The sequence below is a fragment of the Oncorhynchus mykiss genome, chromosome 7, assembly GCF_013265735.2.
Source record: "Oncorhynchus mykiss isolate Arlee chromosome 7, USDA_OmykA_1.1, whole genome shotgun sequence".
Classification (NCBI taxonomy): Eukaryota; Metazoa; Chordata; class Actinopteri; order Salmoniformes; family Salmonidae; genus Oncorhynchus; species Oncorhynchus mykiss.
Genome location: NC_048571.1, coordinates 73,146,202 through 73,160,794, shown reverse-complemented (window position 1 = coordinate 73,160,794; position 14,593 = coordinate 73,146,202). Strand labels below are relative to the sequence as shown.

At 43.9% G+C, this 14,593-nt stretch overlaps 1 protein-coding gene across 1 annotated transcript in view; it reads right to left on the bottom strand.

Moving 5' to 3' along the window:
* Positions 1-362: 362 nt before the first annotated feature.
* cast (calpastatin long) overlaps positions 363-14,593 on the bottom strand; it is a gene marked incomplete at its 5' end in the record, with an annotated part of 43,139 nt that continues 28,908 nt past the window's right edge. The window contains 18 exon segments of the mRNA NM_001124538.1: positions 363-1,082; positions 1,513-1,619; positions 1,738-1,761; positions 2,262-2,348; positions 2,590-2,706; positions 2,852-2,896; positions 3,198-3,290; positions 3,532-3,636; positions 3,747-3,836; positions 4,038-4,151; positions 4,295-4,411; positions 4,596-4,700; positions 5,198-5,275; positions 5,677-5,757; positions 5,952-6,038; positions 6,405-6,482; positions 6,871-6,951; positions 13,330-13,674. Of these exon segments, the coding sequence (NP_001118010.1) occupies positions 1,521-1,619; positions 1,738-1,761; positions 2,262-2,348; positions 2,590-2,706; positions 2,852-2,896; positions 3,198-3,290; positions 3,532-3,636; positions 3,747-3,836; positions 4,038-4,151; positions 4,295-4,411; positions 4,596-4,700; positions 5,198-5,275; positions 5,677-5,757; positions 5,952-6,038; positions 6,405-6,482; positions 6,871-6,951; positions 13,330-13,422 (1,494 nt within the window). The 3' untranslated portion in view covers positions 363-1,082; positions 1,513-1,520.

Sequence of the window (14,593 nt, the reverse complement as noted above, 5' to 3'; positions counted from 1 at the left end):
CCACAAGGAGTTACTCCAGACACATGAATGCTGAATACACACAACACCATTATTATTTGTATTTATTTAATTAGAATTCCCATTTCCAAAATATCTCTCAAGTTTTAAGTTTGAGACCTGCACCTAAATATGTATAATTCTGTGATACCATTTTGGGGAAATAATCCACAAAGCTTTGGACTTTTTGACTAGAAGTGATAGCCCTTTAGACTGTGTAAATGACAGTGTCCTCATATCTAGAGCAAGTCTTTACAGTATACAAACAAAGACAGTTTACAGACATAGTGAATGCCTAAGTTAACTTCTGTGTCCACTTTCTGAAACCAATAAATGTTTTTATAAGGCAAAGTACACACATATATAAACCCTTCTTAATAGATATTGCTTTACAGAAAGTAAATATATAGAATTGCTCACAGATGCATCCATATCAAGCAGATCATTTCCTGTAAATCCTTTTATAAATCGTTTCAATATTGAGCAGACTATGCTGTACACTAGTGTATTATGGTGGGTGTCCACTTAAGAGAAAACTCACTCTTCTGTGTACAACAATATTGGACAGACGTCCCAATCCTACATAACCCCTATATACTGTTCCTAAACACATGACACTCACTATTACCCCCAACGCTGTAGCAATGTTGCAGCAACATCACTGCAACGTTGGGGCAATGCAGACAGTTAGCTAGGATGGACAGTCAGTCAGGCCACTTGAAAGGCAAAGCCCAGATTAAATTTTCCTTACAGGATTGGACAGATTCTCTGTTCAATCCTGGGAAATAAATCAGGACAAACTCCCTCCCTCGCTCGCTCTCGTTCCCTCTCTTTATTTTGCTCTCCTCATCTCAAATGAAAGAAACCAAAACCTAGTACAATCTTCTGTCATGTGCGAAACCAAGCAGGAAAGGCGTTGCACACTGTGGTGTGTGTGTGTGTGTGTGCACATGTGTGTAAGTGTGTGGTCATGTTTTTTTTAAATCCAGCATATGTTCTCCACCATTTAGAAAAATAGAGTCATTCACAGCAGCTCCCTCGAGTGGCGCCACCGTGTGGCAGGGGACTTGTAGTGCGCTAGAAACCTGCAATATATCAGAAACGTACATCAGTCAATGTCACAGGAGAATAATCAAAAACCTGTCATAATAAGTATGCCAGGCCAGTAGATTCAGACTAAAAAGTATGTATGCTAGTACTTTAGGGAATAAGAGACATGCAAGCATGCATTACAGCCACATTGTCTCCCAAGTGGCGCAGCGGTCTAAGGCACTGCATCTCCGCTAGTTGCGTCACTACAGACAACCTGGTTCGAATACAGACTGTATCACAACCGGCCGTGATTGGGAGTCCCATAGGGCGGCACACAATTGACCCAGCATCGTCTGAGTTTGGCCGGTGTAGGCCGTCATTGTTAATAAGAATGTGTTCTTAACTGACTTGCCTAGTTAAATACAGGTTAAAAAATAAATAAAAACTGTTTCAATAAAGATGGTTGAGTCTTGTAGTCCTTACATAGATGTCTAGCTCTTGCCATCCTTATTTGTGGATGCTGACACTACGTCTGAACTCAGCTGTCCAGACAGATGGTCTGTGGATGACGGATCCTCCTTCCTTTGTTTCTGAGGCAAAAGTTCAAGTCAATTAGAGGACATTGATATCAAATCACATGAATATGGGCATGTATCTCAAATTATTATTAGGATCTAATTTCATTCATGTTTTCTATAGTATCCTTACCTTTGACTTTGACCTTGACTTGGTCTGCAACAAAAAAAGTTGAGACCTTGGTCAGAGTGGATTTAACTTCAGGGGGCACCATGGTCATATGTGATATGGGAGACTTGTAAGAAGTCTGGTTAACACTAGAGGGCGCTGTAAGACAATCAACAACGACTGTCTCTATAACCAAATAATCAATGGTTAGTTAGACTGGGTTTCAATTAAATCGAGGGTTATAAGCAATGTATTTTAAATGCAATGTCTGATTGAGCTGACAAAAGCAGCTTTTGCCGTGAATGCAATCTCCGCGACCGCAGGAACATTGCCTTTTAAAGCTGAATTGCCTATAACCCACAATTGGATTAAATCTCGGCCTTCGTTTGCTTTTCCTAAACTAGAAGTCTACATTAGAAAAATGTGTGAATGTTTTGAGACATAACTAATATGAAAGCCACGGAGACATACAACTACAATGGTAAAATGTTACTATTTTGACATAATTATTGTAATGAGACCATGTTGCTGCTAGATACCCTCCTCACCTTTGGCTTGTCTCCCTTGGATTTGAACTCGGGGGTGTCTGGGAGCAGGGTGCCTGCCAGGTCATCCAGGACAGGGGCAGACATGGGCTGGACAGAGAAACACAAACAGCCAGTCAATTCATTAACCTGCCAACCAACAGAACATCTCAGGGCCTGTATTCAAAAAGCATCTCAGCGTAGGAGTGCTGATTTAGGATTAGGTCTCACCCCTGTCTATATAATCTTATTCATTATGATCTAAAAGGCTAAACTGATCCTAAATCAGCCCTCCTACTCTGAGACTCACTTTAGTGGTCTGTTAGGTTGTTAGTGTGCAGTAGGTAAGTACCTCCAGTCTGGGCTGTCTCTGCTCTGTTGTCACGGCTACTGAGGCTGCAGCTGGACCAGCGGATGAAGACAAGTCTCTAGACAAGAGGTCAAGGGCCTTGCTGTCATCCATCGACGGCTGTAAGGAGAGAAGAAGATGGTCGCTTATGTACTGTACATCTGGTTTACATGACTTAAACATGACCTTTAGGAGTTGCAACACAGTATGACATTGAATATGACGGATCTGTGCGTTTCTAGATACAATTGGACAGAAACCTCACCTGCTTGCGTCTAACATCAGCCTGGACTTTGACCTCTGCCATTGCCTTTGAAAATAAAAGAAACATAACCTTATTCAGCCTTGTTTACACCCTATATCCACCTCACATAACTTATTGGCACAAGGTAAACTGTTTTTTATTATTTAGTCCAAAAGTGATCTGAATGGTACAGTACTATTTATGGTTTATTGCAAAATGTTCTGGGTGTGTAGTGGAGTGTAAATACACAAAGGTTGTTTACCCATTTATTTGCACACCTATTAGCATTTATGTTAACATTAGCACATTAGATTAGCATGTTCAGGATTCCCCATTTTATTTCCTACTACAACTATGGACATATTACCTTTCGGTCTTTCTCTGTGGGCCGGTACTCAACTGGAAGGCTATCATCCCTCTCCCCCACTTTGGTAAGCTTCTCCTCTATAACCTTTTTCTCCTAGGATGAGCAGAGAGCAGACTGATGTCAAATAGCCAATATGAGCTAATGCTATCTGCTACAGGTTTAGTTGCATTGCGGTAAAGCTTCTATTTTGACCAAGGAATAATCTCGAAAATGCAGATTATTTAGCCTTTGTGCAACAAAACTGCCTAAGGCAATTTTCCGTCACACTTTAAACTAAGTATAACTTATGTAGGCTTAATGAAGCATGCATAAACCCTTTATAAAACCTAAGTACCTTGACGATGTCTCTGACTGAGACAGGAGCAGGCTCTGGGATAGGAGCCTTGTCCATCAGGGAGTCTGACAAGGTATCCAGAGCATCTACTGTCCCTCTAGATAGCTACACACACATACACTGACAAGTTACAATGGGAATCTGACTGACCCGATATCTTGGACGTGAATGAAGCATAAGACAACAATGATGTCACATGAAGTGTGTCTCAGTACCTGGCGGTCAACAGCAGATTTGACTGCAGGAGCAACAGCTGGGGCTACAAAGTCCCCTGCCAGGGCATCCAAGGCAAAGTCATCTGAGGCCTGGAGACAGAAGAGAGAGAAATGAAAAAACAAGAACACGGCATGTTAATTAAGCTGTTATACTACTGATAATGAAAAAACGAAGAGACGTAAGCAGCTAGACATAAAAACACATATTGGATGATCATAGATCTATACAGAGCAGACCAATCAGCGGATGGTTTGATAAGTGAACGATCAATCGTAGAGAGTGTTGTTCACCTGTGTGGGAGGAGCTGGGGGGCAGAGGACAGGAGCATGGACAGCTGGAGCCACACAGGAAGACATGAAGTCACCTGACAAGATCTCCAGAGCCTCACCAGAGTCCATGGAGGGCTGGGGGGAGAGAGAGAGAGATTCCCTCGCTTCAAAAATTCCTGGTTCTCTTTAGTGCTGGTTCCTTCTGGTTCTTCTAAAAGTGATACAGAATTTGTCCTCTTATCTCCCAATGACTTGCATTCTGCCAATATGAGACTCACCTCTGGCTTCAGAGGAGGCAGGTCTTTGACTTTGTTTTCTGTGAACCTGTACTTTGGTGGGAGTGTGTCATCTCGCTCACCCACAAAAACTCCCTTCTTCGATGTGAGTTTGCCCTCCTGAAGAGCAGAAATTAACACAAAATAATGTCACACACAAGTTTCGCACCTGTGGCCATACGAAATACCACATTAACTCTTTCCGTCACAGCAGGAGTTTCTGTCATCTTCAGGCTAAACAATTCAGCTATGAGCCCCATAAATAAAGAATAAAGAAAGGGAATACAAGTCCGTGTGAGTATACCGTGACTATGTCCTCATGTCTGATCTTGGGAGGTTCAGGTGCTGGTTCTGGTGCAGGCAGAGAGTCTCCCAGAGCACTGAGAGCATCCAGGGACATGGAGCCACCCTGGAGACACACAGACAGAGGGGGGAAGAGGGGACAGAGAGAGACACACAGACAGAGAAAGGAACACAGAGGCAGAGAGGGGGGAAGTGGGACATAGGGAGGGAGATTAGATCATGTGATCAACAGTACACTGGATGGTGCATAGAACATGAACAACTGCAATACATCTCTACTGGTCTTCCGTAAAATACTAGTATTTCATTGGTTGTTAGATAGAAACTTTAGCCCTCAAATGACAAACCCCATCTGTCTTGGGCTTCACAACCCGACATAAGTATAACATAGAATAGTTGAAGAGTTTGTTGTCTATTTGCATGAATATAGCATTTTTGATGACAAAGTACTCCACACAACAGTAGCACAGCGTCAGCTGCAACATTGGACATCCCAGTTTAACACTGGACATAAGCGTTTGTCACTGTTTATTGTGTATTATGCATGGCTTATGTTATGTAGTCTTGCAGGATGTAGGACCTGCTTTCTTTGGTGTTATTTACCTTTTCCACCTTAGCTTTCTTGTCAACGGGGGGAGCAGGAGACTTGGTCACAGGTGCAGACTTAAACTCTTCAGCTTTCTGGAAGAAGAAGAGAGATTATTTGGTTTGTTAAATACTGTTTCTTAGGTTCTAGTTAAGAGGAACAGGGGAACGTTCATTTGAAGCCTTCACTAGAAAGCTGTCTTTACAGAACATTAAAATTACATCACAGTTGTGATAAACTATTACAGCTGACACTGTCAAAATGATATGACATGTACATCTTGTAAGCATCATTAATATGTCATGAGATGATAAGCAGTAGGTGGCTAGGAAGTCAGCTGTCCAACAAGATAGCCTATATTGTGCTATGTGTCATTATGACTGTGTTATGTCAGTTGACACAACTTGATATTGGTTCTCATAACAGTTTACCATCTCATGCTAATAACAGTTTTACAATGAAGGGTTGAAGAAAAATATTATCAGTCTTTGTTTACCTTGATGGGAGCGGGTGGAGGTGGAGCAAACTTTGAGAAGCCAGCAGACAAGGCATCAATGGCAGCCAAGTCTTCCACTTTCTGTCAACAGATGAAATATCATTGGGTTATAATGACACCTCACTTCTTATTTACAATATCACTGGTCAGGACCTCAGTCTCACCCAAAAGACTATGGGACTAATAATCATTCTGTAACCTTATGCATGTTTTAGGGAACAGGGCTCTAAATTATTTATAAGTGATTATAACCTGTTAATAGTGCAAAGTCTCACCTTCTCCTGTTTCTGAGGGATGGGAGGCATAGAGGTTGTGAACCCAAAGGACAGGGAGTCCAGAGCCTTATCTGTGCTCATGGGTTTCTGATACAAGTAAACAAACAAGCAAACAAATAACCTCAGTTATACACAAAGCATTACAGTAACAGTTTTGCCTTCAACTGCACCACTAGAGGGCGAGTCAAAATAACTCAAACCATTTAAAAGAGACCAGGAGCAAAAGAACCGACACACCCACCAATGAAGAAGAGTTTGTTGTCTATTTGCATGGATATAGCATTTTTGATGACAAAGTACTCCACACAACAGTAGCACAGCGTCAGCTGCAACATATGACATCCCAGTTTAACACTGGACATAAGCGTTTGTCACTGTTTATTGTGTATTATGCATGGCTTATGTTATGTAGTCATGCAGGATGTAGGACCTGCTTTCTTTGGTGTTATTTACCTTTTCCACCTTAGCTTTCTTGTCAACGGGGGGAGCAGGAGACTTGGTCACAGGTGCAGACTTAAACTCTTCAGCTTTCTAGAAAAAGAGAAAGATTATTTGGTTTGTTAAATACTGTTTCTTAGGTTCTAGTTGAGAGGAACAGGGGACAGCTAATTTCAAGCTTTCACTAGAAAGCTGTCTTTACAGAACGTTAGCATGACATATCAGTTGTCATAAGCTATTACAGCTGACACGGTGTTAAAATGATATGTCATGGTCATCTTGTATGTATCATAAATACAACATGTCATTAGCATTAGCAGTAGGTGGCTAGCAAGTTAGCTGTCCAACAAGCTAGGCTACATTGTGCTGTGTCATTATGACTGTGCTATGTCAGTTGACATTGGTTCTCATAACAATTTACCATCTCATGCTAATGACAGTCTGAAGGGTTGAAGAACAATAATTATCAGTCTTTGTTTACCTTGATGGGAGCGGGTGGAGGTGGAGCAAAGTTGGAAAAGCCAGCAGACAAGGCATCAATGGCAGCCAAGTCTTCCACTTTCTGTCAACAGATTAAATATTATCGAGTTATAATGACATCACTTTAGGGCTGGGCGATACATTGAATTCATTCGATTTTTTGTTCTTGCGCGATATTCCAAATGCCTGTACCGCAAGAATCGAGGTTGTTATTTATATTTTTTAAGAGCGTTTACTTCCGCTTGTTCTCGTGTTGTATTTTTGGTCTCGTCTCTTTCGCTCCTTCTGTGCGGTGTGCATTGTTATGGGTGTAAGATGGCACAGTGATGCCATCTGTTGGTAAATGTTCATTACTGCAACTCTTGTGTTTTACCGGGGTGCTTGAGATACCCGGATGTGTTGTGATGTACTGAACAAGACTGGTAACTCGCATCAATGCCTCTGTCTCGTCATTTAGCATTCAAACATGGTGTCAGAGTCGGATAACTAACCATGCTTTCCGCAAATTAGAGTCACCTGCTCTGGTTTACAAACAAATGCTTATTTGTGTAAAATTTCGCCCGGAATTGGCCTTAAGCTAGAGTGAGTTTGCTAGTTAGCTTCAGTGTTGTTAGCACCGGTTAGACATGGCAGCGAACATTCCCCCTCCCGCCGTTATGAAGCTCAGCGGGGATTGGAGCACGAACTGGGATACGTTTAGAGGTGAATGGGAGGACTACGCGCTAGCAACGGGACTTCTGGAAAAGGAAGATGAGGTAGTGGCTGCCACTTTGAGGACTATAATGGGAACTGAATGCCGACACGTATACAAACACAACCTGAACCTAACAGCAGCACAGCAAGGTAACGCTATAGCTATTCTTGATGCTCTTGAACATTACTTTACGCCAGCAAAGAACGTCATCTACGAGCGTTATGTTTTCGGTCGTTGCAAACAGGAGGACGGGGAGTCCATTGACAGCTTTGTCACTAGGTTAAGGGAAAAGGCAGCTACATGTGACTATGGTGCTTTAAGAGATGAACTGATCAGAGATACGATTGTGCTTGGCATAACGGATGAGGGCACCCGCAGACGTTTGCTGAGAGAACGTGACCTGACGCTGGCCTTGGCAGTGGAGACATGCCGTGCAGCAGAGCTTACTGATATACGGATGAGGTCCATGGAGCTAGAAAGGCAACATACGGACAATGTAAATGCTACATTCAGGCAGCCAGTAAAGAAATTCCCCTTTGCCACAGCTAATGCTAATACTACAGCCAACTCTGCAGTAGACAACCTCAATACATGCCGATATTGTGGCATTTCTCATGGACGAGGAAAAGAACACTGCCCAGCCTATGGAAAAATATGCAAATCCTGTGGTACAGCTAATCACTTCACAAGGGTCTGCATGAAAAGCAAGAGAAAGGAGGGTAAAGTGCACTCCATGGAAACAAACACAGATGAATGGAACGACAGCACAGAGGATGTACATGCTAGCGAGTGCATAGGGGCAGTGAGGGCAAAAGGACAAAAGTGGTTTGTCACTCTGCTACTTAATAATAAACCACAGCAATGCCAGCTAGATTCAGGGGCCACATGCAACGTTATGAGCCTTAAAGACAAAAGGAGGCTTGCGCCCAGAGACAAACTCACACAGAGTAGCACCAAGCTGAAACTGTATTCAGGCCAGTTCATGACCTCTTTAGGCCTGTTTGTGACAGAGTGTGTTTTACGTGGCCAGAAATACACCCTTGAGTTTGAAATAGTTGAGGCTAGTCAACAGCCATTACTGTCAGGTTCTACATGCGAGCGCCTTGGACTTATTAACTTCACCATCCCAGCTGATCTTAACATTATAGACAAAGTCCAGGCTGGGCCCCTGAGCAAGGAGACACTCCTAAGCAAGTACCATGATGTCTTCAACGCACCGGTCGAGTCAGTTCCTGGGGAAGTCCACTTTGAGTTGGACGCAGAAATCCAGCCTGTCCAGTGTGCACCCCGCAATGTACCAGTGGCCATGAAAGCAGCTACGAAGGCTCAGCTTGACAAATACGAAGCAGATGGCCACATCATATCCGTCACCGAGCCTACGGACTGGATAAGTAATATGGTTATCGTCAAGAAACCAGACAAGCTACGGATATGCATTGATCCTAAACACCTCAACCGGGCTCTGCGACGTTCACATTACATTATGCCCACGTTGGAGGATGTTCTTTACAAGCTCCCAAAGGCCAGAGTCTTCACGCTCGTGGATGCCAGAGATGCCTTTCTGCAGTGCAAGCTCGACGAGCCCAGCAGCTACATGACCACCTTTTGGACACCCTGGGGCAGGAAGAGGTGGTTGAAGCTTCCGTTTGGTGTCTCCGTGGCTCCAGAGGTGTATCAGCGGAAACAGCATGAGCTGTTGATGGGACTTAGTGGCGTGGAACCCATAGCAGATGACATTCTCGTAGTGGGCTGTGGGGACAGTGATGAGGAGGCAGAATGTGACCATGACGCCAAGCTGCTGGCCCTGATGGTCAGATGCAGACAGGTCAAGCTAAGGCTAAGCATAAAAAAGCTTCAGTTTAAAGTGCCAGAGGTCCGCTTTCATGGGCACATCTTGTCCTCCACCGGATTGAAGGCGGATCCTGAAAAAGTGAAGGCTGTCTTGGAAATGCCCCACCCATCTGACGTGAAGGGAGTGCAGCGCTTCGTCGGATTCGTCACCTACCTGGCCAAATTCCTACCGCGGCTCTCTGAAGTGTGTGAGCCACTGAGGAGGCTCATGGACAAGGACACCATCTGGCATTGGCTCCCAAAACATGACGCAGCGGTGAGGGAAATAAAACAACTGGTCACCCAGACACCTGTACTGCGATACTACAATGTGTCAAAACCTGTCACGATTCAGAGTGACTCAAGCCAGTATGGACTTGGCTGTTGCCTCATGCAGGAGGGCCAGCCTGTGGCATTCGCCTCTAGGGCACTCACCCCAACAGAGCAGAACTATGCCCAGATAGAGAAGGAGTGCCTCAGCATTGTGTTTGCATGCCAACGCTTCCACCACTACCTGTACGGGCGCGACAATATTACCGCAGAGACCGATCACAAGCCCCTTATTGCTATATTCAGCAAGCCTCTCCTGAATGCCCCAAAACGACTGCAGAGCATGCTACTGGCCCTACAAAACTACAACCTCAAGGTGGTGTATAAGCCAGGGCCAGAGATGTATGTGAGTGACACGCTCAGCAGGGCTACTGCATCAGGCACTCACACACGCTCCATGCATGAACAACACGCAGTGTGCAGCTTGCAAACAGAGCAAGTGGATGTTGAACACATCAACCAGGCTGACTACCTTAATGTTACGGACCAGCGCTTTATACAAATCAGACAGCACACAGACAGGGACGGGCAACTCCAGGCATTGAGGTCTGTGATTCTGATGGGCTGGCCCGACTGCAGGGAAGAAACTGCTTTAGCCGTCAGGGAATATTGGCCAATCAAAGAGGAGCTCAGTGTTCAAAACGGAGTGATATTCAAGAGTCAGAGAGTCGTTATTCCCCGGTCTCTGCGCCCTGAGATGTTGGCACGCGTGCACTCAAGTCACATAGGAGGTGAGGCCTGTTACAGACAAGCACGTGACACACTGTATTGGCCAGGAATGCAGAGTGAAATTAAAGACTATGTCAGTAAATGCACAATCTGCAATGAATATGCCATTGAGCAACAGAGAGAGACGATGATGTCCCACGAGCTACCGATGCGCCCCTGGCAGATAGTAAGTCTAGATCTCTTCCAGCACAGTGGCAAAGACTTTCTGCTGGTAGTCGATCATTACTCAGACTTTTGGGAGATCGACCTCCTCCCCGACCTCTCAGCAGAGACAACGATCAAACGCTGCAAGGCTCAGTTTGCCCGCTATGGACAGCCAGATAGGGTAATTTCAGACAATGGACCCCAATTCTCAGGAGTTGAGTTCCGAAAATTTGCTGCAGGATGGGAATTCGAGCACGTCACTTCATCACCACGACACCCAAAAGCTAATGGGAAGGCAGAGTCCGCAGTAAAAATCGCAAAGAACCTCTGCAAAAAGGCTCTGCGAGAGGGCAAAGATGCCTGGAAAGCAATCCTGCAGTGGCGCAATACCCCGACAGAAGGCATGGACAGCAGCCCGGCACAGCGCCTCATGGCACGGCGCTTAAAAGCAGCTCTGCCAGTAGCCAGCACTCTCCTGGAGCCATGTGTGGTGACAGACGTGCTGGTGAAGCTACGTCACAGAAGACAGGTCTCCAAGTTAATCTACGACAAATCAGCAAAAGACTTACCTGAGCTCAGGGTGGGTGAAACGGTGCGAATGAAGCCACTACCAGGGGACCGGGCAGGCCTCTGGAGACTCGGATCCTGTGTACAGAAAGTGGCACCACGCTCCTACTTGGTCGAAGTGAATGGATCACTGTACCGTCGTAACAGGGTTGACCTTCGGATTGCTGAGCCAGCACCTACTCAGAACCCTGATGGTCAAAGGGGTCGCATGACAAAAGACAGAACCCCAGCAAGTCACATGGGCCCTGAGGCACTGGGCGAAGAGCCAGGGGATCACAGGTCGGCCGCTCCCTCACCCATCAATTCTCCCCTTAGACATTCAGGTGACACGCCTGTGCGGGAACCCGCAGTCCTCGCAGACAAGCCCCCTGTCTTTTCACGATGCGGGCGTCTGTCCCAGCCACCAAAAAGACTTAATCTGTAGGTTTCCCATCAGGGATTGTTGACAGAGATAAAAGTGAAGAGAATATCAAAATGTGTTGTTGTTCTGGAAAAAAAAAAAAAAAAAAAAAAAATACTAAACTGTTCATGTTGGAAATTGTTACTAGGTTTGTTTTGTTAGTGAATTGACACCTCCTGTCCTATTTTATTAAAGGGAAGATGTTATGGGTGTAAGATGGCACAGTGATGCCATCTGTTGGTAAATGTTCATTACTGCAACTCTTGTGTTTTACCGGGGTGCTTGAGATACCCGGATGTGTTGTGATGTACTGAACAAGACTGGTAACTCGCATCAATGCCTCTGTCTCGTCATTTAGCATTCAAACATGCATCTCCCCATTTACACGAGGTCTATATATAATGAAGAGATGCACGTCTCCGCCTTAACAAGCTTAGGTCCAAAATAAACCCATAGAAACGCATTGATTGGGCTTATTTTGGACAGATTTGATCGAGAGCGAACCCTTTCGCTTTGCCTCTCTCTCTATGATTTACACACTTGTCCTCTCACGCCTCAAAGTTGAGAGATCACATCTTCCTCTCTGACAAGCGGTTTCAACTCGCTATTTGCATTTTAGTTTTGGTGCAACAGAATCGGTCATATGGACACCAAAACACATTGAAACATTATTTTACTGTAATAGGGGATAAGTTAACTTTTCTAATGATATCCTTTTTATATCTCAACTACTCAAATTGCGCGCAGAGGCGACACGTCTAAAACTAGAGTATTAAAGAAATTGATTGAGCTCACGCATTGGGTACCGCTAGCAGCATTTTAGCCACATTCTGTTGTACTCGCGGTCTCGCCAGTGTTTTATAAATGTGCAATAAGCATAACAAACTATTATATACGGAATTGGCAATTCGTTCTCATTCTGAGAAATAAGGTAGACCACCTGAATTCAACATCTGAACAAAGTGGACAGGCTAACATGCTTTAAAAAACGGTTGGAGACAGACAAAAGGGTGTGTTCATAACAATTAAACTGTTCAACCTTGCTACCTAGCAAATAGATCCAAGCTGGCTAAACTTGAAATATAAAAAGATTAGCTAAAGATTAGATATTGAGACCTGTGCTCATTTTATATAGCCTAATGCCTACTACAAGAACTTAGTCATTATTAGTGAATGTGCATTATGCTTGGTTCTACTTACATTTGTAACAAAAAAGGGCATTTTCACAGACAGACTTGAAAGCCAGATCAGTAATTATGGCAAAAAAAGCAGGTTAAACTATTGTGATAAAATAATGAAATGATTAGTTGGTCTTATGGTTGTGGAAGGCTTGTACACCAAATACAGTGCATTTGGAAAGAATTCAGACCCTTTCCCTTCTTCCACATTTTGTTAAATTACATTCTTATTCTAAAATGTATTACATAATTTCTCCCTTTATTAATCTACACACAATACCCGATAACGACAATGTGAAAACAGGTTGTTTTTTGTTGTTGCTAATTTCTAAAAAATAAATACTGTATTTACATAAAAATGTAAAATGGTACAGTAGACATCCTTCACTGCGTCCAATGCACTTTGAGTCTCTGTTACTGTGCCCATCTGTTAATTCATGATCTTGGATACATTGTGTGAAAACAGCGAAAAAATGACAATGACACAAACAAGTGATCAATGATAGCCCCCTAACCCCAGGGATAGCTCCACCCTCAAGAGCCTTGTACTGTAGCGTGGTTAATACACCAAAGTAAACTGGAGTCTACCTTAGTCTGTGGCCCCTTCAGAGAGGCATCTCCAGCCGCAGCAGCTGGTGCAGCAACAGCCGTAACCAACTTAGCAGGATCCTTTTTAGCCATGTCAACTTGGCTTGATGTGGTGGGCACACTCTATAAACGCATATGGTTCAAGCCATTAGACGAGGTGCAGAGAAGAGTTCAGAGTGCTGCGCATAATCTCACAGTCAGTTTACTGGAGTGATAGGATGATTGTTAGCAGCTTGTCTGTTATTGGTAATGGAAAGGAAAGTTGCCGTGAGAAGAGAAGTACCTGACCAGAATTTGTAGTCACAGTTTAGCAGAGTAAAAGGAAGGTAAACAAACCCCATCAACCAAAACCAGGTAAACAAACCCCATCAACCTAAACCAGGTAAACAATCCCAGAAGCAATACTATATATGGTGTGATGCAACCAGAAGAAAAAGTGGAAATATATTGTGGTTTTTCTGTGGTGACAACAGATGTGACAGACATGGGTTGTCTTGACGTGTTGAGCATACCACAAATGTGGGCATGCTGGGAAGACTTAAAAGTAAGCATAAGAGTGTCTGTCCACTTCCCACTTAGACACAGACACCTTCTAGGCCAGAAGTAAGGAAGTCCAAAGCAGAGATATGTTTTGAAATATATCGGCAGAGAGAAGAGGAAGATAGAATACCATATAAAGGGGTGGATGAACGACTAAAACCTCAAGATCACGGGAGAGATGAGGAAGACATAACACATGGAATAATGACCCAGGAAGAGTGTGTTGAATGGGGAAGTGAGCGTAAAGAGAGCCAGGTCGCGTAAAGAATAAAGATCCAAAGAGAGAGGCCCCACACTCCTCGACTGTCTGCCATCTACCTTGGCTGTCTGTTCCGGAGATTCTTGAAGCTTTGGTACTTCAGCTTTCCATGGCGTTGTTGCCTCCCCTACAATATTGCCTCCTCCCGTGGTAAGAGGTGTAGCTTTGGCTGGGTACATGGGTGCTGGCTACAATCAAGGATTAATTAATACTCAATGTATACAACAGAAAAATAATAAATTCAATGTATTGACACCCTGTAACAACAGTTAATGCAATAACACTGGTTAATGTAATAACTTATCTGAATGTAATAAATATAGATGTTTAATGTAATAAAATTGGTAAACTTAATAACTAATAATAGAGAGAAAAGTGAGAGATGTTTTACCTCTTTGGCTGCCTTAGCTCCTGGGGGAACTACTTCCACCTGTACCTGTAACCCAGAGCAGGAGAGGTTAGTGA